Here is a 26,812-nt window from a genome sequence, read left to right on the forward strand (position 1 = left end):
CATCCCCGGATCCCAGCGGCCGCGGCCAGTGAACTTGAATGGAGAGGCCGAACTAGCGGGGGTGGGGGTCGTCTTCTCCCCTGTCCGACAGAGGATCGGTCGCTAGCTTCCCGCGCCTCCCCCTTCCCCGATCCACCCTTTCCTCGCAGCCCATGTGATCCAGGGAAGTCGGGGTGCGCTCCTCACGCCCGGCGCCCCGGCCCGCCCGGAGGCGGGGCCCCCTCAGGCCGCGGGGTTCGTGCACCGCCCCCGTGGGTCTGGCCGCGGGGTTGGGGGGGGGTGCCGCCTGTGCGCGCGCGGGCAGGCGGGGGCTGCACCGGGGTGCGTGACGTCACCGGCATTGGTTACACGACGTTATAGAACTCCGCCCCACGTGCGCCGGGGAGGAGGGGGGAGGAGGAGGAGGAGAGGGGGGTGGGGAGGAGGAGGGGGAGAGGTGGGGATGGGCTGGGGGGGCGGGGACGGGGGGGGGGTGTGCGAGCAGCAGGGCTGAGCTAAGCCGATCCCACGTGTGACGGCTCCGCCGCTGCCCCGGCTCCGCCGCTCGCAGAGAGATTCGGAGGAGCCCGGGCGGGGGGGAGGAGGAGGAGGGGCAGGAGGGAGCGGGAGATCTCGGGGCTCGGAGTCGGCCGCCGCTCCGCTCCGATCGCTGTGGGGCTCGGTTTTTTGGGGGTGGGGGGGCGGGGGGGCTCAGATATGGAGGCAAATGGGAGCCAAGGCACCTCGGGCAGCGCCAACGACTCCCAGCACGACCCCGGGTAAGTTTCCAGCCGCTGCCCACCACGCCGCCTCGGGCTCGCTCTCCTTGCAGCGGCGGGGACGGCGGTGCGCGGAGCCCGGCATCTCCCGCGCCCCCCCCGCCCCTCCCGCGCGCCCCCCTCCCCCCGTGGAAGTTACACACCTTTGGATTGCATTTCGCCGTCACCTTCTCCCCCACCCCACCTCCCGGCTCTCGCTTGAACGCTCCCCCCCGCTTTCCTTTTAGCTTTTGTAAGTTACACGTCAAAATGGCCGATCTGACATCGGTGCTCACTTCTGTTATGTTTTCTCCCTCTAGTAAAATGTTTATCGGTGGACTGAGCTGGCAGACCTCACCAGGTAAGGGAGGGAGGGGGGGACGCCTGGGTCCCCCCCTTCTTGGCTTCTTTATTGCTCTTTGTTATCCCAGTGTAGGAGCACCCCCCCCCCCCGCCATTGGCTCCCCACTTCTCCTGTGCAAGGTTATTTTTTTAAATAGCAAATCCTTTCTGAGCCCTCTATGCGACCTCTGTTGCCGAATTTCCCCCGCGTGTGCAAAAAACGCAAAAACAAAACAGAATAACAACAGAAAACTACTTTTGGTTTTTGTCCTTGATCAAAATTTGCATTGCTTTTTTCCCCCACACCTTCTCCCCCCACCCCCATCTCTCTCTTTCTCTCTCTACAGATAGCCTTAGAGACTATTTTAGCAAATTTGGAGAAATTAGAGAATGTATGGTCATGAGAGATCCCACTACGAAACGCTCCAGGTAAACCATTCCCTTCTGGATTTTGCCTTTATTTTAGAACAAAGTTTAAGTGTTATTTTTGGAGGCGTCTTAAGTAGCTAAGCGGATTTAGAATGGGGCTCAGGCATGTGGCTGGTTTCGAACGTTGCTCTATTCCACCCCCGTCCCCATAACCTCAAAGGTTATTGTAAATTGGGGCTTGAACTCTGTCTGGTTATACAGATCCCCAGCTCTCCGTCTTTAAGTCGTTTCCCCGGCGCTTCTTTTTCTCCTGTTTAAAATGACATTCAGCTTCATTCACTTTCCACGTAGTTTTTTTTTTTTTTTTTTTTTTAATGCTTCTTCCCACTCCCAGCTCCCCAAACTCTTAAACCCCCTGTTAGGGAGCTGGATGAATCTCTCCTAAGTGCCGGGTTTTCATCGGAATAAAACAAAGCGTTAAGAAAGGAAAGGGGAGGAGGAGGAGAGGAAACTGAGGTGGCGAAAGAGTGGAGGCACCAGCTTTTTCCAAGTTACCTCCACTAGCTCTGCCCCCGTCCACTTCCCCCATTAACCTTGGTGTAGTTTCTTGCGAGGTGGAGGGCTGTAGACCCGAGGGCGATTGGAGGCGGACTGTGGGGGGCGCGGGGGAACTTTTGCTCTCCATTCTACCGTAGGGCTCGCTCCCTGTTGCTTTCAATGGTGTCACATTTTCTTGTTTGTTTTTCTCCCTCTTTGTCTCATTTCAGAGGCTTCGGTTTCGTCACGTTCGCAGACCCAGCAAGTGTAGATAAAGTATTAGGTCAGCCCCACCATGAGTTAGATTCCAAGACGGTAGGTTGCTTTTCCTTGTTGTTGTTTGCCCCTTTTCAGGACCAATCTGAGCCTTGACAGCCCCACTTAAAGGGACAGTGCCTTCTTTTGCTTCTGTGCTTAGAGCCAGGTACTTTTAAGCAGAGCTTGTGAATTGGCACTAAAGTTTGCTACCATCGCTGGGTTTGGGGTTTTCTTTTTGGAGCCTGTCCCAGTGGCTGCCAAGCTCGACTTGGGGGAGGGGTCCATTGGAGGGGGGTGGTGGTGCTATTTTCAGGGCCAAGGGACCCTGCAAAGAAACTCCACCACTGAGCAAAGGCAACTTTTCTTTGTCATCTGAGGGAGCAGAGAGGGAGCATAGAGCACGCTTAACCAACTGTGGCTCTGGGAACTGGCTTTCAGACGGCACAGCCTGCTTCCTGGCTCAGCGGGCCAGGGGTCAGGAAGAATCCAGGGGGCGTTAATCCAGGTCCAGGCAACAGGTTCCTCCTGGGGCACTTCGGTTTTGGAATGGGGTTTGAGAAGGAAAGGAGACGCTCCCAGGGCCAAACTGGGCATCCAGTGGCTGACTCCAGATGGCATGAAATCTAAGGCTGATAAGGCCTTGGGTTTCAAAGTGATTTGTTTTTTTCCTTTTCTTTCTCAGATTCTTTATTCTGAGTGTGGGTACTTTTATAGCATTTAGAAGGTTTTGAAGCCTGGTGTTGAGGGGCGGGGAAGTCTCTAGGTAGAGGTCAGAAGAGGAAGGGAAGAAAGAGTATCAGTATAGAATAATTCATTTAATGGGGTATGTGTGTATGTATGTGTAATGTTTTATTTAGACCCTTGTGTTGGCTCTGTGCTCACCTCCCTTCCCTTTATATCTTCTAGAATTTTCCCACAGTTTTTATACATCTTGCCAAAGTGGGGGACCTGAGGTGACGTTGGGATGCAGTGCTGGGCTACTTGGGCCTCACTTCTCTGGTGGGGTAGTGGGATAAGGCAAGGGACTGGGTGCTAGTCCCAGATGCCCCTTTCAAACTTTGGCAAGTTGTTCTCTGCCTCAGGCCTCACTTTCCTCTTCTCTAAAATAAAGGAGTGGAACTGAGATGATATTCCAAGTACCTTTTTTTTTTTTAAAATATTTTTATTGATTTCAGAGAGGAAGGGAGAGGGAGAGAGAAATAGAAACATCAGTGATGAGAGAGAAGCACTGATCAGCTGCTTCCTGCAAGCCCCACACTGGGGATCGAGCCCACAACCCCAGGCAGATGCACTTGATCGGAATTGAGCCCGGGACCCTTTAGTCCGGAGGCTGACGCTTTATCCACTGAGCCAAACCAGCCAGGGCTCCAAGTCCATTTGGACTTGAACATTAAATAGAAGAAAAATAAAACAGAAATCTGGCCACTTTTGGTGTGCCTGCAATGACTGCAAATTTACCCTCTTTGGATAAGACTCCACACACTCTAAGTTGCTTTATTGTACTGGATTTGTCATAGCCTCTGGCCCAGCCTTTTGGTCCTTTTAGGACATATAATTTCAGGGATAGTCGTTTGTAGGATGATAATGGATATTTGAAGAATTATTTTACTCTTTGATTTTTGGCTAGACATTTCAAAAAGCTAGTAAAATTAGAGGGCAAATATTTCAAAGCAAATTCGGGAATGTATTATCCATTCCCTCTCCCCACCCTGGGTAGGCCAAGGAGTATTTGGTTTCTACAGTAGCTGGTGGGTCATATCCCTCACTATCAGGTGCAAAGGCTGCAGTGTCCCCTCCCTAATTGTGTGTAGACGTGTTTTAGTTCCTGTGATTTAGTATAACATAGCTTTTGACTTTGTTTCAACCGTTCAGTGCAGGAGGCAGAAGCGGTTGGTTTATTGACATGGAAACAGAGGATCTTGTTTACCGTTACCTTAAAAGCTTTGTTTAGGTAATGGCCATACACATCCAAAATAGTACCCTAGTCCTTTCCTAGAGGATCTGTAGCTACAGTAAGTAGAGCTGAACCTAACTAACTAATGTTTTAATTTTTGGTAGTTTTCTTTTTTGTTCGTTTTAAAAATAGTTGACAGGGATGTGCAAAAGGTTGGGATTTGCCATGCTTACCTTGACCTGTCCTCTCCTTTAGAGATCTCAGCACACCGAAGAACTCTCATTGTGGAACACACGCTGTTATCGCGACATCCAATGCAGGAATTCCGAATTGGCTTTGAGTTTTGTAATTTTAGATATTTTTGTTTAGTGCTCCATTCTTCCCTACTCCCAGCCCCCTCCAGCTCCTGGCCTCTTCCCTAACACGTCCCTCACCTTTTACCCAACAAACAAGATGACTTATTATTGCAATTGTGTGCCTGTCAGCTAAAAAAAAAAAAAAAAAAAAAAGAAAAAAAAGAAAAAAGACTTTGAGAGTGTTTACGAAGAGAAGAGACGTATCTGTCTTACGCTGGGTCAACAGAATGGAAATCCACACCTGTTGTATTTCTCTCGTAGACAGCTCTAGTCAGCGCTGAGTACACCTGTAGATGCGGTAATGTTAATCTTGATGGAAGGATAGTTTCCTAGATCAGAGATTTCTTTCTCTTAGTGTTTGAAAACTAATCTCTCATTTCTCAGGTGATGTTGAAAGGTAGAAAACAAACACACTGCAGACTTTTGTTAGGTCTTTAAACCACTTTCAAAGAAGTGGTCGGTCTTTGTATGTCTTACCCGCCGGGGTCCTAAGGGATGCGAAGTCTGCGAACAAGATGATCTGTCGTGTGCTTTTCCTCCCTCCGTGCTTTCTCCCAGAGCATTACTCTTATTTATTTATTTAACCCACTGGCAGAACTGAAATGAAGGTTCAGATTTACATTTTAAAAGGGGTGGGGGGGGGATCTTAATCTGAGAGGCAAAGCCTGTAAATAACTACGTGGTAGCAACATTCATGCCACTCTCCCCATTGGATTTCACCCAGTGACTCATGACATTTAGAAATCTAATGAAAACCAACGTTGGGAATCTTTTTTTATTCCTTCCATACCCATATTTTCTGTTCAACACCTTTTCCCCAGCCTACTAGATTCAAATGCTTCTGTGGGAATTGTTTGAATTTTAAAGCCAGTCCCTGATTGAGACTCGTGTTCTGTAAATGGTCTAATCTAGGGTTGAGGATGTTTTCCCACTGGGATTGAGGTTAGGGCAGGAGAATACCCTGATTGTTATGCTACATTCTCATTTCTTTTTTTAGTAATTTTTTTTAACCCTCTCCCCTTGATGATGTTTATTTGGGTTTAGGTTGCTTATAGATTTTTTTTTAACCCCTCTGTAATTTTTAAAATCCAGGTGGATGTTAGCTCATGTGTTTCCTTTATTTTAATATTATTATTATTATTATTAAGAACCAAGTAAGGCTCCATAGCTTTTACTACCTGTTTTCTTTTGCGATATAACTACAAAATAAACTATCCTTTTGATTAATTTTAGATAACTTTTGCACAAACATATGAATTAATTCAAGCAGAGTATTGCATTGGATGTCTATGGAGTGTTTTGGGATGTCATTGATTTTCAAAATTTTTGGAATCACCTTCCCCTCCTGTGTTGTTTAGTTCTCACCATGGAGAAGAAATACCATCCAGCGACTGCTGGAAGAGTCTTACATTTAATTTTCAGGCTATGATTTTTTCAGTGATTATGTTCCCATCTTTTCCTCCCAGCCATGCATTGCAGATTAGATCGATGCGTTCAGTATCTGTATGATTCAGTGTCTGTAGGCCCTGGCCTACGTAAGAATCCATGAGATCTGGCTCATTAACAGCATCACACATTGAATAACATGGTAGGACATTTCAGAAAGGCTAGCTATATTTACTACATTTTTGGGGAGAAACCATTATGTCTGGATCCAAGTTTAAAAAACTTTTCTGGATTGCCCGAGATGTTACTAAAAGCTGGGTTCAAAGCCTGAGAAATGAGTGATTAATAATTAGGTGATTAATCATAATTTTTTCCCCTCTCCTGAAAGTATTGCAATTGACTCCCACTTTTCCATTTTCTCCTAGATTGACCCCAAGGTTGCATTTCCTCGTCGAGCGCAACCCAAGGTAAGTAGGAGAACTGGCAATAGGATTGTAGCACTCAGACATGGCTGCCAAGGATTCCAGGTTTCAAACACAGCTCTGGCAATGCAGCACTGAATCCTGGTGCACACACTTCCTGGTGACAGCACGTGGCTCTGAGAGGCCAGGCGCTTGGAGATAACCTGCGTCTGCAAGTCAGCCACCCGGAGGTGGGCTCCGGGCATACAGCTAGGGCAGGGACAAGCCTGATCCTTAGGGGGAGGACACAGCTCCGTCTGGTGCAATATCTATGCAAGTGTCCTATTCATTTTTTAAGCATTGCCAAGATCATATCAGGAAAAGGTGGACATTTCCTTGCGACCCTTTTTGGAGGGTACTCTTTTGAGGCCTTACAACTTGGAGTTTATGGCGAGGAGGAGAATCTTAGTAGCTTGTCCTCTCTAGGAAAAACAACTTCGTAGACCCATTGAGCCCTAAATCTGACTGGGGAGTCTGTGGGTGCCTGGCTTTCGGGTCGGTTGGGTAAACAAGGGCACACTTGAAACCCGCTCTGCTACTGCTCTTGCAAGTGCTGGTGCCTGGGCGGAGAAGCCCTGCAAATGTTGTAAGCTTGTCCGAGTGGTACTACAAGACTTGCTTAAAGGCTCGAGATAGGCCTTCGCTTTTTCAGAAGTGTGTCGCTAGTAGTTTTCACTGAGCTTGCCAGGTGTGGCTGTGGGAACACAGCTGCCCGAGCCTGAGGTGAAATGTGAAGGGCTTATGGCTTACCTTTAAATTTGCACTTTTGCATTAAACTTTTTTTCTTTCCTGTATAGCATTGGAAGAAAGACTTTATCTGCACCTTGTGGCCTTGGCATTCTTTAAGGAAAGGGGAAAAGGTGAAGCTTCTGATTGTAGGTCATAAAGAAAATGGGCTGTGGCTTTAGCAAACTGAGTTTATTTCTTTAAGCTCGGTCTCCCAGAAGTGGAACCTTGTGATTGTGTTACAGGGAGGAGTGGTTTTGCACGTTAGTGAAGAAAAAGTTGGAATTACGGATGGTATTTTGAGAATTTCAGGTCTGATTCTGCCATGCGATTCCTTCCCTCCCTCCCTCCCTTTCTTCTTTTTCCTTTTATTCTTACTTTTCTTCCTTTCTATCTAAGAAAGCACAAATCCCTTAAGTAAATAGAGTGGAATACTTTTTTTAAGGCATTTTTTTTTCTAATGTTAAGCGAATAAAAGGAATTAATGAGCCAAAGCAGTTCGATTATTTCTGTACTGAGCACGAACTTTGGGACTGTCTGAACTGCTTAAAAGTTGCTTTCTGAACTCTGGGTGACCCTTGACATTGCAGAAGGCTTCCAGAATAAGCAGCATTTCCTGGGTTTGGGAGGTTTGCTGTTTCTTCCCTAAGTATGAATCTTCAAATTTCCAGGTTAGTCATTTGATCACCCAGAACTGGGGTCAGATTACTCTAGAGGGAAACTGGAAAAATCCCTGACTTGGTCAAACCATGGGTTTGACTTGTTTTCTCCTCCCACTTGCTCCTCCCCCCATTTTTTTACAAGAAGGCAGTATTTTTTTTTTTTAATTAGATGAAGGATTTAGCAATTTTAATTGCTTCTTAAAGACGGAGACTTTTTAAAAGATGTTTTTATTGATTTCAGAGAGAGGAAGTGAGAGGGAGAGAGAAAGGAACATCAGTGTGAGAGAGATACGTGTATTGGTTGCTTCTCATTGAATCCACAACCTGGGCATGTGCCCTGACCGAGAATTGAACCGGTGATCTCTTAGGGCATGGGATGACGCTCAATCAACTGAGCCATATCAGCTAGGGCATATTTCATTTTACTGTATCATGGCATTTGGTTTTTCAATGATGCGTTCAACTTGAACACGAGGCAGGATATTTCTTAAACTTGTCAGCGTGTACACACACCTATTCTACCCCCCCTCCCCCCCCCCCGCCACCCTCACTAACCTGGAGCCTGGGATGTTTTAGGTGAGTGTCATACTTAGACGTGAAGAAACATTAAACCAGTTGGGGAGGGACATCTTTCCATGGGATTCTAGGGATTTTATCACAATACCTTGTTTTTTATGACAACTTTATGAAGGACTTTCCTATCCATTATCTCCATCTGAATCTCAGGGCCTGCGCCATTGAGCATATTGCCTTCTCTCAGCTCAGTTTGCTCATCTGCAAAATGGAAGTGATGACAGTATCTCCCTCAGAAGGCTGTTGTGACGAATAAAAGCCTGGCACAGGGTGAGGGCCTCGTAACTCATCACCACCACCACCACCATTATGGCTGGTTTAATCATTTTTGTTGTTACTGATATTATCAAGCTGGACAGCCTGACTTTCAATCCTGGCTGTGCCACTCATCAGCTGTATGAATTCGGGCAAATCACTGAACTTCCCTGCACCTCACTTTCCCCATCTTGTTGAGTTTTTGTGTGGATTAAATAAATCATTAAAGGTAAAGTACTTAAAAAAAGACCTGGTGCAGTGTAATACCTATGTGTTACCTGCTGTCTTTACTGTTATTTTAATTAGCCCCTCACCCCAATTCCCTGAGAGGGCTGGTAATAATAGTAACGATATGAGTTGAAGTGCCAGGCTCTGTGGAGGGACATTATGCATAGTAACTCCTTTTGTCTTCACCTCTGTCCTGTGAGGTGGATAGTAGCACTATCTCTCTTTTATAGATGAGGAAACACCAGTGCACGTGGGTTGAGAAGTGTTACCGGGAACCCACCCAGGCAACCTGGCTCCATGCTGGGCCCTCTCCCAGTGCGCTGGCCTGGGGAGGGGTAGTGTTGTATCCCCTCTCTGTTAGGGGCAGGAGGTGTCAGAGTGGTCACCAGGCTGTGAGGGGCAGAACCACAGCCAGCATCTCAGGACTTTGAGGTGCCGTGGTTGGGTGATTAGCCCAACCCCGATGATAACATCCCGTTGTGTGGCACTGCCTGCTAGCAGCTCTCCATCTGACCCCCGGGGCATCTTTTCAGATGGTTCTGGAGTTGCTCAACCCCAGGGAGGCAGCTGGGGAAATGGCGAGGTGTGTGGTGGCTGGGAGTCGGGGCACGGTGGGGAGAAAGCACCTTCCTTGTCCACCGTTATTTTCTGATAGAATCTGAGCCCAGCCACGGGGATTTCAGACTCATTCATGTTGGAGGCCAAAACCCGCTGGCAGGAATAGAGAACTTTAAGTCAAGACTTATTTATTTCTTGCTTATCTCCCTTCAGTAAAACTTCTGCGTGTGCGTGTTAAGGTCCCAGGGGCAAGGTGAGCTGTGCCCCTCCTCGACGACTGGGTGAGGAGCTTGTAGATGATATGTCAGCGTGTGTTTCGGTTACAATTCATTTCAGTGCTTTCTGGCCACCCCTCCTTGCTGACACTCGCCAGAGAAATATTCCATGGAGGTGTTAAAACAGGACCAGTGGAAAGAAACTGTAACTTAAGATGAAAGAAAATCCCTGGCAGTGAAGAACAGATTTCGTATTAGCACTGTCATAATATTCTTTAATGTATCACATAAATAAAAACCTGTTTCGACCAGAATTTTAACGAGCGACCAAAGGAGGAGTTTTGAATCCCGCCGTTCATTTATCCCCTTTGCGATGTAAATGTTCACGTCTCAAGTGAAGTGCGATGGGGCTTTATTAACCAGTCGAGGGGCGACTCTTCAGAGACTAGTGGCCGCTAATTAGTGAAGTGCATTTTGATCAGAAGAAGATGGGTCTGTTCTGTATCTTCCTATTTCTCCAGATGATGATTTCATTTTGTGAAATATGTAAGAGTTTCCCCCTCTATCTTTTTTAAAATTAAAATGGCCATGCTACTCTAAAAAGATGACTTAATTTGAAGCCGTTGGAGAAACGGAGATGATTGGGATCAATCATGTCACATATCCTTCCGTCCCTTTGGACGGATGTGCTGGCGGCCTGGAAGAGTTTTGCTCAAGCTTGTGGGTTCTTTTTCTTGTAGGACAAACCAAGAGACTGCCTAGGATCTTGCAGCAAGAGTGGGTCTGGGCATAGCTCTGTCTGCCCTCATTATCCTTGTGTATAAGAAAGTATTCCCATTTTGCTCCTTAAGTCTTAGAGGCCATAACCTTTCCCAGTTGCCTTCTGTTGCAGCTGGTGACCCAGGCGCGTTACCTCCGCCCCTTCTAGCCTCGGTTTCCTTCTCTTTAAAACAGGGACCGTGTAGTGCTTCACCTGGAGCTGTTTCCAAGGTGAACGCGGCAAGTTTCTGTCTGGCACCTGGCAAAAATGTCTGCTGATATTATTAATTGAATTATTTTTGTGAAATAAAAAAAAATATGATGGTGAAAATGCCCTAAGAAAATTCTTCATGGGAACAGAAGCCCCCTGATGGCAGGGGCTGTTGCTGTTTGGCGGTTGGTAACTGTTAAGTGCGTGAGTGGAACCCCGCCTGCCTTCTTCACAGTGGAGGCAGCTGACCCCCAGGGAAGTTCTGTTCGCTGCCCCCCCGGTCACACGGCTACGTTGCGGCAAGGCTGAGCTGGAAGGCAGGTTTTTCTGTTCCCAGGAAGGTTCTGTTGAGCAGGCATCCAGATGGGTGCAGCGCAGCACGGGCGTTTTCCACGCGCACCTCCTGTTCCGCACCTCCTGTTCCGGGGGAGCAGTTTCTTGGCAGCTTCTCAAGGGCGAGGGGTGAGTTTTCGGCATCTGGCCTTCCCCACTGCTGTGGGTCGGGTCATGCTAGCGTCTTACCATCTTGGAGGATCTGCAGCTGTCATCTGGGCAGCCACAGTTAACAGACCTAGGGTGGGTTTCTGGTTCCCAGTGGGGGGAGGTGGCGGTGTGTCTGCAGCCCGTGTCCACACTGCCAGGACCCCGGGGGTTAGTGGCTTAGCCTCTTTCTTGTCGGGGACAGCAGCTCCTTCCTGCGTTCCTGCCAGCAGCAGGTGTCAGCTCAGGGGGAGGGGCATCTCGTCCTACAAATGTCCTTTCCCGGATTCTGCCTTTCCTCACGTGCTCTTGTTTCAGTGTTAAGGTCGTTCTCCTGTGTTCTGTGTCAGAGAGTTTGGCAGACGGGTGAGAATCCCTGTCCCCCATGAAGGGAGGAGGAGGAGGGGGAGGAAGAGGAGGAGGAGGAGGAGGAGGAGGAGGAGGGCACTCTCTGAGGAGCCAGCTGACCCTCTTGGGTGCCCCTTGAGACAGCACCCCTTCTTCTTGTCCTGTTTTGTATTTTTAAACCCAAACATTCTTTGGCCGAAGGTGCCAAGAACATAGGGAGATGTAGCTCATCATCTCTGGCCTCTTGTTTGATCCGGAGTATTTATTTCTTAAGAGCCCGTCCAATTGTTTCTCATTGCTGACTCTGTGTTTGCCCGCTTTGGTGGGTTCAGGACACCCTCCATGGCTTCCTGGTGCCCAGCGAACAGTCTAAACTTTTTAGCCTAATAGGGAACGTCCTTCAGTATCTGTCCGCGGGGAGGGGCGGGGTCTTCTTTCAGCTTATTTCCCTGACTCATCTACCTTCTGCTGCCTTGAAACTGAGTGTCTCCCTTCTCCGAATAGCTGTCCTTTTGTGGATCCCATCTGCTCTGCCCTTCCTTCTCTCTACTGTCAAAAACAGACCCCCTTGCAAAGCCCAACCTAATCGTTACCTCTTCCGCACAGCCATCCCTGCTCCCTCGTGGACACCATACTTCTCTGGATTTCCACGGCTCTTTACCTATTCTTTGGTTATTCTTTGGATGTTTTAGCAAAAACATCCATTAGGCATTGTGCTAGGCACTCACTCATTCATCTACTCACCAAACGTTATTGAACACTTACTGTGTGCCAGGCCCTGCGTGCGGTTCTGGGGACAGTGTGGAGAGTAAGACAAAGTCCCTGCCCTCATGGGCTTTCACTCCTAGTGGGTCAAGTTAGCAGTGAGTGAATGGACGAGCACATAACGTGCCAGTGGGTGTGAAAACCTATGCGGGGCGAGAGTGATGGGAGGGGTGGGGCTGGACCAGATGTTTTCGTACAGTCATTGCCACTTGGAGTATTCTGTTATTATTTACCATGTTCCACACCAGGGACTGTGGTAGGTGCTTCATTCTGAGTTTATGGTTATTTAGGTTCATGCCTTATTGCCTCCACTGGGCAATAAACTCTAAAGGTACAAGCCTATTTTACTAGTAAAAAACCCTTAGCTTTTAATACTGCTCTCTTGCACACCTTGGGCCTCCATTTAGATAGAATGAATGCAGAGGACACAGGAGACAGCGTTCTTGTCTTCAGGGGTCTTCCCTCCCTGCTGGGAGGAGGGGCCTGTGTTGCAGGAGAGGACGCAGGGCGCACAGTAAGAAAGGTAGGAACGGCATTTGGAGGAAGGAGTGCAAACAGCTTCTTGGAAGAGGTGCTCTTTGCCCCAGAGCCCGTAGAACAGGTAGGAAGGAAGAATGGCAGGAATGCAGTTTTCCTACCAGGGGCTAGGAGAGGTCTGGGCGTGCGGCTCTCTGTCGCAGAGGGCGTGTGCTGCAGAATGCTCCGGGGTGAGGTCTGGGGAGGAGGTTGGGGCCCGGCTGTGGAAGGCCTTGAATGCCGGGCAAAGCAAACGAGTTTGTGCTTTGCTTGGTAGGTGCCGGGAGCCCCCTTTGTGTGTGCGGGGTCCCCGGGACGCTCCGTACCACGCTAGGAGCTCTTTGGGGCCAATCTAGAGGCTGGGGTCACACATAGGACTGTGGCCGATGCGATTTTGCGGAGAGTTTCTCATCCTGAGCTTGTGCCGTCAGCGAAATTCATAGCGCATTCGCTCTGGCTGTTGACCCTTCTTTGGGAGGGATGTTCTTGGCAGGTACCACCCCTGCTCTTTGGGGTGTGCGGCAGCTACAAAACAGCTCTGTCATTCTCATGTCTCCATCTTCCTCTCCACCTCCTTAACAAGATGCCGCGATGCAGACAAAATTCTAAAGTTCAGTACTCTGTCCTTGTCCAAGCTGTGCTCGTGACCTTCCCGGACGTAGGCAGTGAGATGTCACTTCCTGCTATGGAAATCACTGGTTGTCTACATGACATGAGTGCACATGTCCTGTGGCTCGGAGCAGCCTGACCTGGGACTGCATACGTGGCGTCTGCCTGGCGTTACCTTGGGTCGAGGGGCTGCCTGTGATGAGCAGGAGCCTTTGGAATTGCACCCTCTGCTTTCTGTGTGGAGTGAGAGGTGTGAGCACTTGTGGTCTGAGGACTGAGCACCCCGCGGTACATGGCAGCCTAGGGTGGTTGGTCCGTCCGGAATAGGCATTCCAAATGCAACAAGGTGTCCCCGCCCTCCCTCTCTCTCAAGGGTAGATAGCATCAGGCTCCCAAGCTGGAAAGTTACTTTCCAGGTTGGGCTCCTGGATGCCATCCTTCTCTATTTTAGCTTTGCGACCTTGAATAACCCAAAGGAAAAATTCTAACTCAAAATGTTGGCTGTTGCTTATTGTGAGTCAGTGTGTTCGAGGCACCGTGCTAAGCCTCTGTATACTTAATCTCCTTTCATTTCACCCTTACAACAGTCCTTTGTTGATGTTATCTCCACTTGACAGATGGGTAAACTGAGGCCTAGTGAGGGTAAGCAGCTTTCCTGGGGCCATAGAACTAATAAGTATAAGGGTTGGTGTTTGGGCCATCTGAATCCTGTGTCCTGGCTCCCTTAACCTCTAAGCCCCTCTGCTAGGGGTGGGGGGCTACATCCAACACGACTGCGTGGATTTTAGGTTCTTGGAGTTTGCCGGACTGCTGTAAAGTGCTCAGGCCAAGGAATAAAATTTGGCCAGGAAGCTCCAGGTTAGTTTCTGTTGCCTCTTTTATAAAAACCCGATTAGCATAGTTAAATGTCCTTATACTAGCTATGGAATTTTGGACAAATCACGTAATATATATATAGCCTCCATTTCTTCACCTATAAAATGGGGCTTTTAAACAGTACCTAAATTATAGAAATGTTGGGGAGATTACATGAAGGGCCTCGGGTGATATCTGCACATAGTAGGTCCAGATGGCACTGCCCAGATCACAGGAGGCCCTTACCCAGGAGCCCATGGGTTGAGTGGTACTGTTGCTGCTTTCTAGGGATGATGATAGAACAGCCTGTGTCGGTGGGTTGGCCTGCTCCTGGGGTCCTGGGTCTCACAGGGGAGATGGCTTGCATCCTTTATCTTGGGGATGCTCCGTGGGCACTGGGAATTCATTTCCTTTTCCATATCTGATGCTGTGTTTTTGCTGCCTCTGAGAGCGAAGTCCTGGGGCGCAGCTCGGGGACAGCTAAGACACCGCTGTGTGAGAGGTCTCCCCCTGAGCCTTCGCTCTCCCAGCCTTGGTCTTTATCTGCCTGGGGGCAGGTCCACCAATGAGGGATCTGAAAGCATCACATTCATTTATTTGTCACTGGCTGTGACAGGCAAGTTAATGCTAATGGATTCTTTTTTTAGCCTGTTGTCTGGGATGAGTTTCTCCCCAATGTCCTGAAATCTAAGGCATTAGGGGAATGTGTAACTTTTATGGTAGGGGAGGATTTAAAAGATAAATAGGGTTTTGTGTGTGAGGGCCTTAAATTTAGGTTAGGGGTGAGAGCGGGCAAGGGAGCGTCTTCTTTTTAAGAAATCCATTCAGAGCTCTAAATTGCTGTTTCTGTTTCAATTATGTGACAATTTCAAGGGTTTAGAAAAATCTAATAAAATGGTCTTGATGATGCATTCTGGGGAGAGAGTGCTTTAGAAGATCCAGGAGAATAAATTCCTCAGGGGTCAAGAGAGTCTCATTCCTGCCACCTCGGGCCTTCTTTCGTCTGGGCTTTTACATTTTTATTGTTTTGAAGGGCAGAAAACAGTGTTGGAATGTATTCAGCGCTTCAGCCGTATCCTCCACCGAAATGAATTATTCTCTTTGGGCGATTGCAAATAGACGGGCCGCTGCAATCACTAGCTCCTTTATTTTATTTTTTATTTTTTAAGCTGGCATGTTGTAAATGACTTTCAGAGCATGGTTTGTGTGTGTAGTGGATTTTAAATAAAGCACCAAAGAGAAGAAACTGGAGGAGAGGGGTAAGAGTGAGAAGAGTTTTTTTTTCCGTCTTCGGGCTGCCTGCAGGACCAGGGTGCAGAAACACTCACTGTCGCCAAACGTGAAGCTGAGTGACATTAGCTAGGGGACCGCTCTGGTGGGAGGGGGACAAGGAGCCCTGGAAGGAGAAGTTCTCCTGCCTTGCTCGCAGCCCAGGTTGTTTCCATCCGCACGGATGCACGGGCGGCTGCGTGTTTTTGCGTGCACGGGTGGGTGCCTAGTGTTTTTGCGTGCTCGCCCTTTGTTCCTAAGTCTTCTGGTGACAGTTTTCACACCAAACCCTGCTCAGTTTGCTACAATATTTTCCATCTGTTCCCACCTACTGAAAAGTAAAGTTTTAAATGGAGAGGCTTTTTGTTTTACCTTCCAGGTACTTCGCTGGAGCTGGGGTGGGTGACATGAGAAGCTGAGCTCACAGAGCTGGGCGCTGTTGGAACACCAAAGCCAAGAGTGGGAAAAGTCAGTAGCCTCATCTCTGAAACGGATTCCTGGGAGGTGGGAAGAGAGAACCCGTTAGTGTACAGTGTCTTTTTCCTTTTTAAGGCCATAGCCTGATATCATTTCATATTGATGGTATAAATGAAACATTGCAACAACGCCTTCTTAAATATTTTAGGACCTTGGAGACTATTCCTTGTTTCCATGTTGCTCTTGTGCAAGAATTTTCAGTTACTCCAGAAAAGCTGCCACATTTCGGGTAGATAACCTGGTAAGGAGGTGAGAAACCTGGGCATTGCCGCCTCACTGGAGAGGGGCCTTGGGAATACCTGGCTCCGCCTGTCCTAGCAATGCGGCTGCTGTCTTCCACTTTATTCCTTACCATGGCTTTGGAGTGAGCATTCTCAATAGTAATGGGCAAGTGTTTAAAACTGCTGTGAGACCTGAAGAAAAAACAGTTAGCTAGGACCAGGGGAGGGGTGGGTGGCTAGAAAGACAGTGTGCATTTATTGATGCATATCTTTTTGGTAAAAATCCTTTTCAACTCAGTTCCCTCTGGGAGAGCTCTCAAATCTGTCATTTTTGTAGCTAAAGGCAAACAAACAAACAAAAATGTTTACGCTCACACACATCACACTTAAAAACCAACCAGTAGGCTCCCCGTCTGTTCCACCTGGGAAAAAAGGAGCGGATGAGGATGCTCGAACCTGGGACAGCGCTGGGCGGTGGCTGTCCACGCGCCCGCTGCGCGGGCACGTTTCCTCTTCCGTTTCCCAAGCAGACAATTGGTTTTAGTAAGAACCTCTGACTTGATTAGGGGGCCCTTAGGAAATTAAAGTGTGTTTGAATTTTACAAGTATAATTTTAATTATACACATACCGCGTTTTTCACCGGGGAGCCAGGTTCAGAACTTGTTTTCCTATACTCACAGGGGTAGTAAAGCTGGCGATGGCGGAGTGCCTCACTCACATTTGCTTGGAAAATAAAAATCCACGGGTTGACCATTGTTTTCCCCCGCAGGACAGGGCGTTCACGTTAACGTCCGCATATGTCCCGGGTCCTCGTTAGGAGTGTTTCTTCACTGGATCCGCACGACTGTAGACATAGTCGGGGGTGGGGGGCCGGGAGGGGGACCTCATTATGAATTTTTCTGCTGCACTTGCTGAAAGAATTCAATTAAAGTTCTTTTGAGCACAAGTCCTGCCTGGGTGGCTTGTGTTTGGCGCGCTGCCAGGTTAGCGTGTTATCACCACATCATCCTGTTTGCTCAGAGCCCGCGCAGTCGCAGGGTTGAGCTCTTCCAGCTGCCCCTCTTTGGCGCGACCCCGGCGGCTTAGATCAGAAGGTGCCCTGGAGACAGTCGCCCGAGTTCTTTTCCAGGCTTCGAGGAGATGACGGAGAGGGGACCATCAGACCCCCCTGCGCGTCCCAGGAGGACTGACTGTGTTCATGGAAAATGACCGTTTTTCAGGGCATCCAGCTGAAACCCCACGTGTCGGGGGAAGTGCTTTGTGGGTTTGAACTCGAGAATCCTCAGACACCTCTCTCTGTGCAGAGCCTTTAAAAGCTGCCTCGAGATCAGCCCTTCTGGTCTTGGGGACTTTCGGCTCAGATATTGACAGGAGAGCTTGAAGTGAACAATTGCTGGTGATAGAGAAATCGCAAAACCATCCCTTGAACGAGCCACTGTCATTCGGTTTGGGGCCTGAAAATGAGGGAAAAGAAAACCTCCAGATGGAGTCCTGATCCCGCCCCATCCTCCTGCTCGCATCCAATCACCGACTTCATCGTTTTTCTTCCTTTCTGTTGAGGTGGCACGGTTTAGGGCTGGAGCACGGGCTCTGGGACCAGGCAGCCTGAGTGGGAATCCTCGCCCTGCCACTTGCCAGGTGTGTGGCCTTGAGCAAGTTACCTAAATATTCTGTGCCTTAGTCTTGTCATCTGCAAAATGGGGATAAGAGTCTCCTTCATGGGTTTGTTGTGAGGGTTACATGAATTGACATATAAAGTGCTCGGAAGGGTGTCTGGCACACGTGAAGCGCTGTGGATGTGAGTTACAGTGTTAGGAAGAGTGACGTCCAATGGCAAGTTTGGCCAAGTGCTGATCGTCTGCCTTTCTCTGTGGTTGGAGAACTGTAAGTGCTGGAATCTACTTCCTTACTTATATTTTTCTTATGTATTGAGAAATACAGAAGAGCATGTATACACATGGCTGTATGGACGTGTGGATATAGACAGCAGGTGGGATTGCTGTGTAATTTGCATTGAGATGTGTGTGCGTGCTGTAACGAAGGAAGCATGTGGTTTGGTAGGAGCACAGCCTCTGGGTTCCCAGGGACCTACTTTAAATTTTGGTGCTTCCTCTGCGACTTCAGGAAGCTGTTTTCACCGTTCTGAGCTTTGATTCTACTCCTAAAGAAAGGGAGATAACAGAGTTGAGGGCTTGAAATGAGACACTATAAATAAGGTGCCGTTGACACTTAGAACATGTTAATTCCTTCCCCCATAACCAGAGAGGTTTTTTTTGTTTGTTTTGGTTTTGCATCTTGAAAATGAGAAAGATAGAGTGTTCTGTTCTTGCTGGAGATGAGGAGGCCTGACGTTAGCTAGTAAGTCCTTAGATGGAGTAGAGAGAAGCAGACCATGAGAAGAGGGTGTGGCTTTCCTTAATCTACATGCATTAGGGCTGTTTCAGGGGCTTCATTTCACAAAACCCGAATTTCCAACGGTAGAGAAATACCGTAGACAGTGTTCATAGTCTTTGAAGGTGGGTTTGTTCCTTTGACACTTGGTGGGGCCGGATGGTTGAAGAGGTTTGGGAGATGCTTAGGAGGAGGAGTAACTCCAAGAAATGAAAGATTCCCAACCACAAGTGGGGATATTTGGGAGGGTGCGAGAACGTTGGGATGGGGACAAGCGTTACCTTTCCATAGAACCTTTCACGTGGGGACACGGGACTTTAGATTGTGAGCTGCAAACCCGTGAGCCCCGTCCTGTGAGTGGAATAAGTTGGGCAGAGCTCCAGGAAATGCCCACAGTCCAGCCGCCTGCCTGGTCGGTCGGTGGCTGACCCTCAGATCTACCGTCAGGGCTGGGAAAGCCCAGACGCCTTAGCACCCACAGTTGTTCAGATCTCGTTCATTTCCAAATCAGTCCCCTCTACTTCCTGTCGGCTGGGTGGAGTTCACCAGGCCTTGCTGGGAGCCCGGAACTAGATTAGGATTATAGGTGGATCCCGGGAAGGGGATGGGCCGTGTGTGAATGTTAGTGTGCAGAGGATGGAAAGGGGTGGTCTGGAGGAGGGAAATAGTAGATTGCATTGACTAATTATAGGGAAAAAGCCATATTTGCTGCTCCATTAAGTGATCGCTAGGCTATGAAGCAGTTTATTGTAATTAATGCAGAAACGGCAGATAAGGGTTGTGTTTGGAGTGAGGGTCTCCAGACACCCCCTCCCCCTTCAGTGTTCCACGCCCACTGCTCCCCCAACCCCCATGATCTTTCGAGATAAAGGGTCTGGGGACCCCCTCATCAGAAGGGCGGCAGTGGAGTCCTGGCCAGTTTTCTGCTGGTTTATTTTGGACCAACAAGGAGGCCCTCTTGCCTGATCCCTTCAGAACCTTCTGTAGGGTTTCTACGTTTTCTCGGGACGAAGGAGGAGGGACCGACCCGTGCCATCATTGCTATTCTTGCCACAGTCATTTTAATTTCAGCGTGCGAACGTGGCAGGCTGCACAGCCAAGTCTACCGAGTTGCGGGCTGTGTGGAGTTGTGATTGCTTTCCTTGATGATTTCTTGTTCAAATCAGCGGTGCTCTTAATTTTCCAGATGAAGTAAAAAGAAAATTGGCGACTCCCCTCGCGTCCTGTGTCTCTTCCTCCAGGTTCTCTGAGCATGACTCTGATTTGGAGGGTTAATATTAATTAGGAACTGGTTTCGACCTCCGTGGCTCGACGAGGGAGCTTCAGCTGTTCTGACAAATGTGGCTCCTTTTCGCCTGTGTGTGTGTGTGAGTGTGTGTGTGTATGTGAGTGTGTGTGTGTGTGTGTGTGTGTGAGAGAGAGAGAGAGAGAGAGAGAGAGAGAGAGAGAGAAAGTTTCTGATGTAAAAGCCAAAGGAATAAATATATATAGAGAAAGATGAGGGCCCGACCCCTCAAGAAATGCAGCAGCTTGTAGCTCTTCAGACAGGAACAGGAGAGAGCAGGGGCGCCTGGAAATTCTCCCTCTATTTCCCACTCCCTCCCAGCAGCATGGGGCCCTGACCAGCTTGCTGCCGCTGCTCTGTGCCTCAGTTTCCCTCTCTGTAACTGAAGGTCATTTCTTTCTTCAGCTTCCTAAAAGAGGCATGACTCATTTCCTTCGTTTCTGAATCGGGTGACATTTCAGTTTCTCCGAGGGGAGTCCCCGGTGAGGGCAGGTCACAGCGAGATGCTTCATTTTGTGCTGAGCCTCGGGGTCCTTGCTTCCACGCCTGACTCGGCCTTTTGGGGGAGGGTGGTGGGCAGGATAAGGACAGAGAGAGCCAGTGAACTCTGCGGCACGGTCAGGAGGCAGGAGCCCTGGGGAGGAGTGGCCTGCTCTCCTCAGGTTGGATCACGTTAGATCTTCCTTTGGCCTCTGGGTTTGGGTTGTTTTTCTTTCTGACAGGTGGTTGGGCAGGAGGGAGGGTGGCTGACCATGGGTGTGTGTTCCAGGTGGGGTAGGAGAGACCCAGCCTCTGGTTCTTAGCTCCGTGCTGATAAACTGAATGTGAACCCAGGCTGGTTGCCGCATAGCTTCATGCCTCGCTTTCCTCTCCTGTAGACTGAGGAAGATCGAGGGGGTGAGTGCTGGGAAGCAGAGGTGCTTTGGGTTTAAGAGAATAGGCTTAGAAAGCAGGCAGTCTTTGCGTTTTATTTCTGGCCTAATAATTACTCCGTGACTTCACTTTGCTAGTCCTTGATGTTCCGATCTGTCAAGTGGGGTAATATAACACAGTATTTACCTTACCAGGGTGGCAAGGATTACGTGCAACAGTGTTCATACGTGCTTAGCACAGTGCCTCGGGGCGTCTAGCGCTTGATATGTGGGAGCTGCTTTTCCTGTTACCAGCCACATAGCGCCCTGACTGAAGAAGGTTCCTGAGACGATAGCCAAGGCGTGGCGAAGACAGGGCCACATCAGGAACACATTTGAGCGGCACAGGCCGACTGACTCTGATTGGGCAGCGCTTCCCATAGAGGGAGACTCACCACACAGCCGATTTCTGGACCTTTCCATCCTCAGCCAGGCCCCAAGCTGGGATTGGGATCTGCTGTGATGAGGATGACAGTTCCTGGGTTTGCGTTGGGCAGTGGACATATTCAGTGTAGGACCCATTATTGGAGAATAGTTACCATAAATTGTGCAAAAATGCGTTGGCTGTTTCAGGGTCTCCTGTAGGCTTTTAGGAAGGCTTCCTGGGCAAGTAAGTTGAGGCTGAGCTTGAAGGGTGAATACAGGTGTGAACTGGGAGTGGAGGAGCAGGGTGCATTCTGTGAGCGGGGGGAGGTGGGGACAGGCGAGGCTGGGCCCTGTGCTGATCTTGTCCTTAGGGGATTTAAGAAGGGATGGGAAATGATCAGGTTTGAGTTTTGAAGAGAGATCACTGACAGTCTATGTGGAAAATGACTTACAGAGCCCCAGGCAGATGTGGGGGGACCGGTGAGTGATCTGTGTGAGAGGAGATGGTGGCCTGGCCGGGTTCTTGGAGGTGGAGCCCAGTGGGTGGATTTGAGGTGTGTGTGTGGATTGGAGCAGCGGCAGGGTGATTTGGTCAGCTGAGTGGCAGGTATTAAAGGGACAGGCAAGTTTGGCTTGTCCTCTGTGGACGGAGCCCCGAGCTCCCACCTTGGTATGAGCCTGGCTAAGGGGGTTGAAGTTAATCCTTTGGCTGGAGATCTGCTCACTTTTGGATGTATCCCTAGGGGTAAACTTTTTTTTGATTGTGCACTTACAGACTTTATTTATAAATGACACACATATACTACTGTGCTAAAATATTATATACCTTATAAGTCATAGACTTATTATATACCTTATGTCATAAATAATTAAAAATAAAAAAGGATGGGGAAAAAAAGCTAAACACAAATAAAAGTCCTAGTCTTTTTCCCCCAAACCCTACTTTGGGAACTAGAGCGTTAGGCCCCGGGGAGCCATTCATGAATTTTAGGGTGGGAGTGGCCTGGTCAGATGGCTATTGGGGAGGAAAATTCTTTTTTTTTTTGGGGGGGGGGAGGAGCATTCTTTAGGTCAGAGGCCCTTGGGTGAGTTCTGCTCAGGCCAGGGGTCCATGGGCAGGTGCCCACATGGTCTTGTTACCATGTGTGGGCTGGTGAGTCAGGGGCAGGAGACTACAGTGTAACATCCCCCACAGCCTCCCTCCCCAGAAGTGGTCTTGGCAATATCCTAGGAGGTGTGTGAAGGCTCCCAGGGGCTTGATGCCAGCACGTCTGTGTGTGCTCATCTCACGGGAACATGTGACCAGGTTCATTCCTTTGCGGACCAGCGCATACCTATCCTGTCCATCCAGAGGCCCGAAGGCCACAGTTGTCCGTGAAAGAGCAGGGCTCATGTAAAGAGCACGGAATAAGGAATGCAGTGCCTCCCCGCCGCTTCCAAGCCCACCTGGGCCTCTCTTCCCCCTTTGTCTGCCGGGTCGATAATAACACTCCCCTGCCCAACTCCAGAGGCTGCCGAGGCCACGCGTGGGTTGTTCTGTCTTTGCAATCCCAGTGTTCCTCTCGCGGCCTCTCCCAGCAGTTGGGGACAGCTGCCCTCACCCTCCGGCCGGGTTCTCGGAGGCTGATTCCGGTCCGGCCGCTCCATTTAGCGCTTCCTTCGAGCGGAACCAACCGGGGATCTCGCCTTCCAGAGAGCGCTGTGAAAAGCCGTGCTTCCCACAGACCGCATTTCCGTGCGGCCGTGCTGGGCGGAGGCCGCCGAGCTGCTTTCACATGAGAGGGGAGCGAATTGAAGGGGAGCCCGCTCTGCCTCAGTGAGGCTTTTGTGCAGAAAGGACCTTCTGGAGTGAAGCGTCAGGCTGACTGACAACTGCCAACGCTGCCCAGCGACACGCCTGCCCCGTGGGTGGCTCCGAGGGGAACCCGGGCCCAGAGCACACGAAAGGGTGCCCAGAACCGGAGCCGAGAGGCCCGGTTGAGATAAAACGACCCCGAGACACGTCTTCAGCTCGGATGTCTGCAGAGCTAGTTCGAAGCAGCTGGCTGAGAGCATCAACACTGACAGTTTATCCCTGCTCTCTCGTCCCTGCCTTTATTTCCTTTGAGATCAAAGCAGGGAGACTAGAAGTCGCCACTCCAGGGCTTGGTATCAGGCCACGTTGGTGTCTCTCGCTTTGTAACCTTGGGGTTTTGTGTCTTTGCGTGGGGTGATTGGGGTTGCTTTCAAACATGAGGTGGGAGGCGTGTGGTGGTCCCGAGGTCAGAGGGAGCTCTTAGAAATGCCCAGAAAGGTCTAGCCGGTTTGGCTCAGTGGATAGAGCGTCAGCCTGCGGACTCAAGGGTCCCAGGTTCGATTCCGGTCAAGGGCATGTACCTGGGTTGCGGGCACATCCCCAGTGGGGAGTGTGCAGGAGGCAGCTGATCGATGTTTCTCTCTCATCAATGTTTCTAACTCTCTATCCCTCTCCCTTCCTCTCTGTAAAAAATCAATAATATATATATATAAAGAAGAAATGCTCAGAAAGGACTCTGTGAGGGAAGCAGCCCGAACAGCCAGTCCCCGTGTTCCAAGGACTGCTGGGTATGAGTGTGAGGAGTCTGGACGTTTGTGTGTTAGCCTTGCTGCTCCTCCGAGGGGCCTGCCTGGAGGCAGTTCCGTTGTGCACGGAGACAGGGACAGGCCTGAAGAAGCCCTGCCCCTGAGCCCTACTTCTTGCTCAGGTGCCCGGGAAGCGGTGTGGCCAGTTTGGCTTTCAGGATTGGAGGATGTTGCTTTCTGTCGGACGAGTGTCCAGATCTCAAAATTGATTTTTGATGACAGCGTCCCCTCCATTTTCCCATTTCCCCCCTTCCCCTCCTGAGTGTTGTAGCTGGGAGGAGGGTAGGGGTAGCATAGGAGGGAAATATTTTAGCTTGTCTTCTGGTTCTGCATCCGTCGCTGTCACTTTAGGCCAGTGGTTCTCAACCTGTGGGTCGCGACCCCTTTGGCGGTCAAACGACCCTTTCACAGGGGTCGCCTAAGACCATCCTGCACATCAGATATTTACATGACGATTCATAACAGTAGCAACATGACAGTTATGAAGTAGCAACGAAAATAATTTTATGGTTGGGTCACAGCATGAGGAACTGTATTTAAAGGGCCAGAAGGTTGAGAACCGCTGGTCTAGGCAGCTGTTCCTTGAGAATCCTGAAGCTTTTCTAATAGAGTCTTTCACCTCAGCGACAAGGTATTACCTCCTCAAAAGCTTCTCCTTTATGCTCTGGGGGCAGGGAGAGGGCAAGACGCTCTTCTTTTGGAGAAAATTTGTCTGTGGAAGAGGCTCACGGGACTGGGCGGTTGGGTGGCCGCTATTAGAGTTTTAATAACCGAGGAGGCGTCTGGGCCCCTCCGAGGCAGGCAGCCTCTGGCCGAGGGGCGTTTGCTTTGAAAACAACGTGTTCACCTTTAACTGCAAACGGCTGTGACGGGAGTTGTATTTAATTTTAAATTGCCCATGTCCAGCAGCCCTCTGTTACTCTTCAAACAATAAAATGTTTTTCATCTTCCTGCAGCTGTGTTCTCCGTGTGGGGGCCGGCCCTTTCTGGGGGGAGAGGGAGCTCGGGTGCCCCTCCCCACCCCCGCTCTCCTTCTCCCTTTCAAGCTGTGGGGTGGGGTGGGGGTGGGGGTGTCTAGAAAGCAGGTCCCATTAGGTGTGGAATCTCCACCCGCAAACCCTCCAGAGCGAGTGGCTGGGAGGTTTATAAGCAGAGGCCGAGGGGGTCAGTGAGTATGGCAGCCCCTGGGGCCCGAGTGCTTCCTCCTGGCAGAACCCAGAAGTCGGTTTCTGTCCCCAACCCTTTCAAGATTCCGTATCTTTTTCTCTCGGCCTCTTCAGGGGGCTTGATTTGTCTGTGATAATCAGAAGCAGATTTTGGCTCCTGATCCATTATAGATGTGTTTGAGATGGATGCCAAGCCATAAGCCACTTGAAGAGCATGTGACAGTATATTTACATACACAAGAAAGGAAGGAAGAGAAAGAGGAAAGAAATGGGCTCTTCCAGATCCCCAACAAAAACCAAACAAACAAAAAATCCTGAAACGGCAACGCACAATAACAACAACAACGACAAAACTCAATCCAGGCCCCCAAAAAGCATGGGAAGAGATTTGGCTCCGGAGTCAGCAAAATTGGTGAAGGATGTTCAAAGGGTGGAGGACACACATGGCGACGCCGGAAACATGGGCTTGGGGGTGCTTTCCCAGAGTCTGGGGGCCACTCGGGCCCCAGGCTCGGTGGAGGGGGCAGGTTGGGGGGGACGCATGGGGTGCTTTCACATGGTGCCCAGCGGGACTGTGTTTCTGTCCAGGATGCCCCCGAGTTAGGGAATATCAATTGCTCTGTATTTGTAAACAATCTTAAAGGGACGTGGTGCCAACAAAAATAGCCAACTTCAGGAGATTAAAGTGTGTGGGGAGGCTCTCCACAGGGGGGCCCGTTGCTCATTGCTCTGGATCAGCACGGGCCAAGATTAATCTCCCTGTTGTTTTTTTTTAATTTTTTTCTTTTTTGTTTTTTTAAAAAATTATTTTATTGCTTAAAGTATTACAAAGAGTATTACATATGTCTCCTTTTTTTCCCCCGCCCTTGACAATCCCCTGGCCTCCCCTACCCCCCAGTGTCTTATATCCATTGGTTATGCTTATATGCATGCATACAAGTCCTTCGGTTGATCTCTTACCCGCCCCCCTCCTGCCCCCCAACCCTCCTCGGCTTTCCCACTGTAGTTTGACAGTCTGTTCGAGGCAGCTCTGCCTCTGTATCTATTTTTGTTCATAAGTTTATAATGGTCTTTATTATCCATAAATGAGTGAGATCATGTGGTGTTTTTCCTTCATTGACTGGCTTATTTCACTTAGCATAATGCTCTCCAGTTCCATCCATGCTGTTGCAAATGGTAAGAGTTCCTTCTTTTTTACAGCAGCATAGTATTCCATCGTGTAGATGTACCACAGTTTTCTAATCCATTCATCTACTGATGGGCACTTGGGGTGTTTCCAAATCTTAGCTATGGTGAATTGTGCTGCTATGAACATAGGGGTGCATATATCCTTTCTGATTGGCGTTTCTGGTTTCTTGGGATATATTCCTAGAAGTGGGATCACAGGGTCAAATGGGAGTTCCATTTTTAGTTTTTGAGGAAACTCCATACTGTTTTCCACAGTGGCTACACCAGTCTGCATTCCCACCAGCAGTGCACAAGGGTTCCTTTTTCTCCACATCCTCTCCAGCACTTGTCGTTTGTTGATTTGTTGATGATAGCCAGTCTGACAGGTTATCTTCCCGTTTTAATTCTTAAAAAGGGCCCGCAGAGTTGAGGCCCACAGAGTTGAGCAAGGTTTGAGTATTGGTTTCTTTCCGTCCTTGTCAAATTTTTTCTCTCTTCTTTAATGAAAGTGCCCAGTCAGCCCCCAGTGGTCCCCTACCCCGCGTGGTTGTCCAGGTGACGCCTGGCCTCAGAGGTTCCAAGGTGGCCTTCCTATCAGCTGTCCTTACGGCTCCCGCCCCCAGGGGGACGTGGTTCAGCCGCTGGCCCAGAACTCACATTTGTGCCTCTCCAAACGAAAAGGAAACCTGTGTATGGATGTTAGGGGCACGTGTGTGTGTGTGTGTGTGTGTGTGTGTGTGTGTGTGTGTGTTTCTCTCTTAACACGTTTGTTGTCTGTAGCTGTGCAGCCACAGCTGCCTTTGAAATCTGGAAACTGTTTTTAGAAAAAGCAACTGGAGGGAGGGTAGGAAGAGATG

At 49.4% G+C, this 26,812-nt stretch overlaps 1 protein-coding gene across 11 annotated transcripts in view; it reads left to right on the forward strand.

Moving 5' to 3' along the window:
- Window positions 1-536: 536 nt before the first annotated feature.
- Window positions 537-26,812, forward strand: part of MSI2 (musashi RNA binding protein 2) — a 348,681-nt gene continuing 322,405 nt past the window's right edge. For 2 of the 11 annotated variants that reach the window (XR_009449177.1, XM_059669569.1), the window contains exons 1-5: window positions 541-758; window positions 1,058-1,098; window positions 1,427-1,508; window positions 2,216-2,300; window positions 6,305-6,346. Coding sequence is in view for 8 of the 11 variants with exons in the window: in XM_059669569.1 (XP_059525552.1) it covers window positions 697-758; window positions 1,058-1,098; window positions 1,427-1,508; window positions 2,216-2,300; window positions 6,305-6,346 (312 nt within the window). In the remaining 3 variants the exon portion in view is untranslated. Of the gene's footprint in view, window positions 759-1,057; window positions 1,099-1,426; window positions 1,509-2,215; window positions 2,301-6,304; window positions 6,347-26,812 lie in introns of all 11 variants that reach the window. The other 9 variants (XR_009449178.1, XM_059669571.1, XM_059669570.1 and 6 more) reach the window with 8 other exon arrangements.

Source organism: Myotis daubentonii, chromosome 16 (genome assembly GCF_963259705.1).
Source record: "Myotis daubentonii chromosome 16, mMyoDau2.1, whole genome shotgun sequence".
Taxonomy (NCBI): Eukaryota; Metazoa; Chordata; class Mammalia; order Chiroptera; family Vespertilionidae; genus Myotis; species Myotis daubentonii.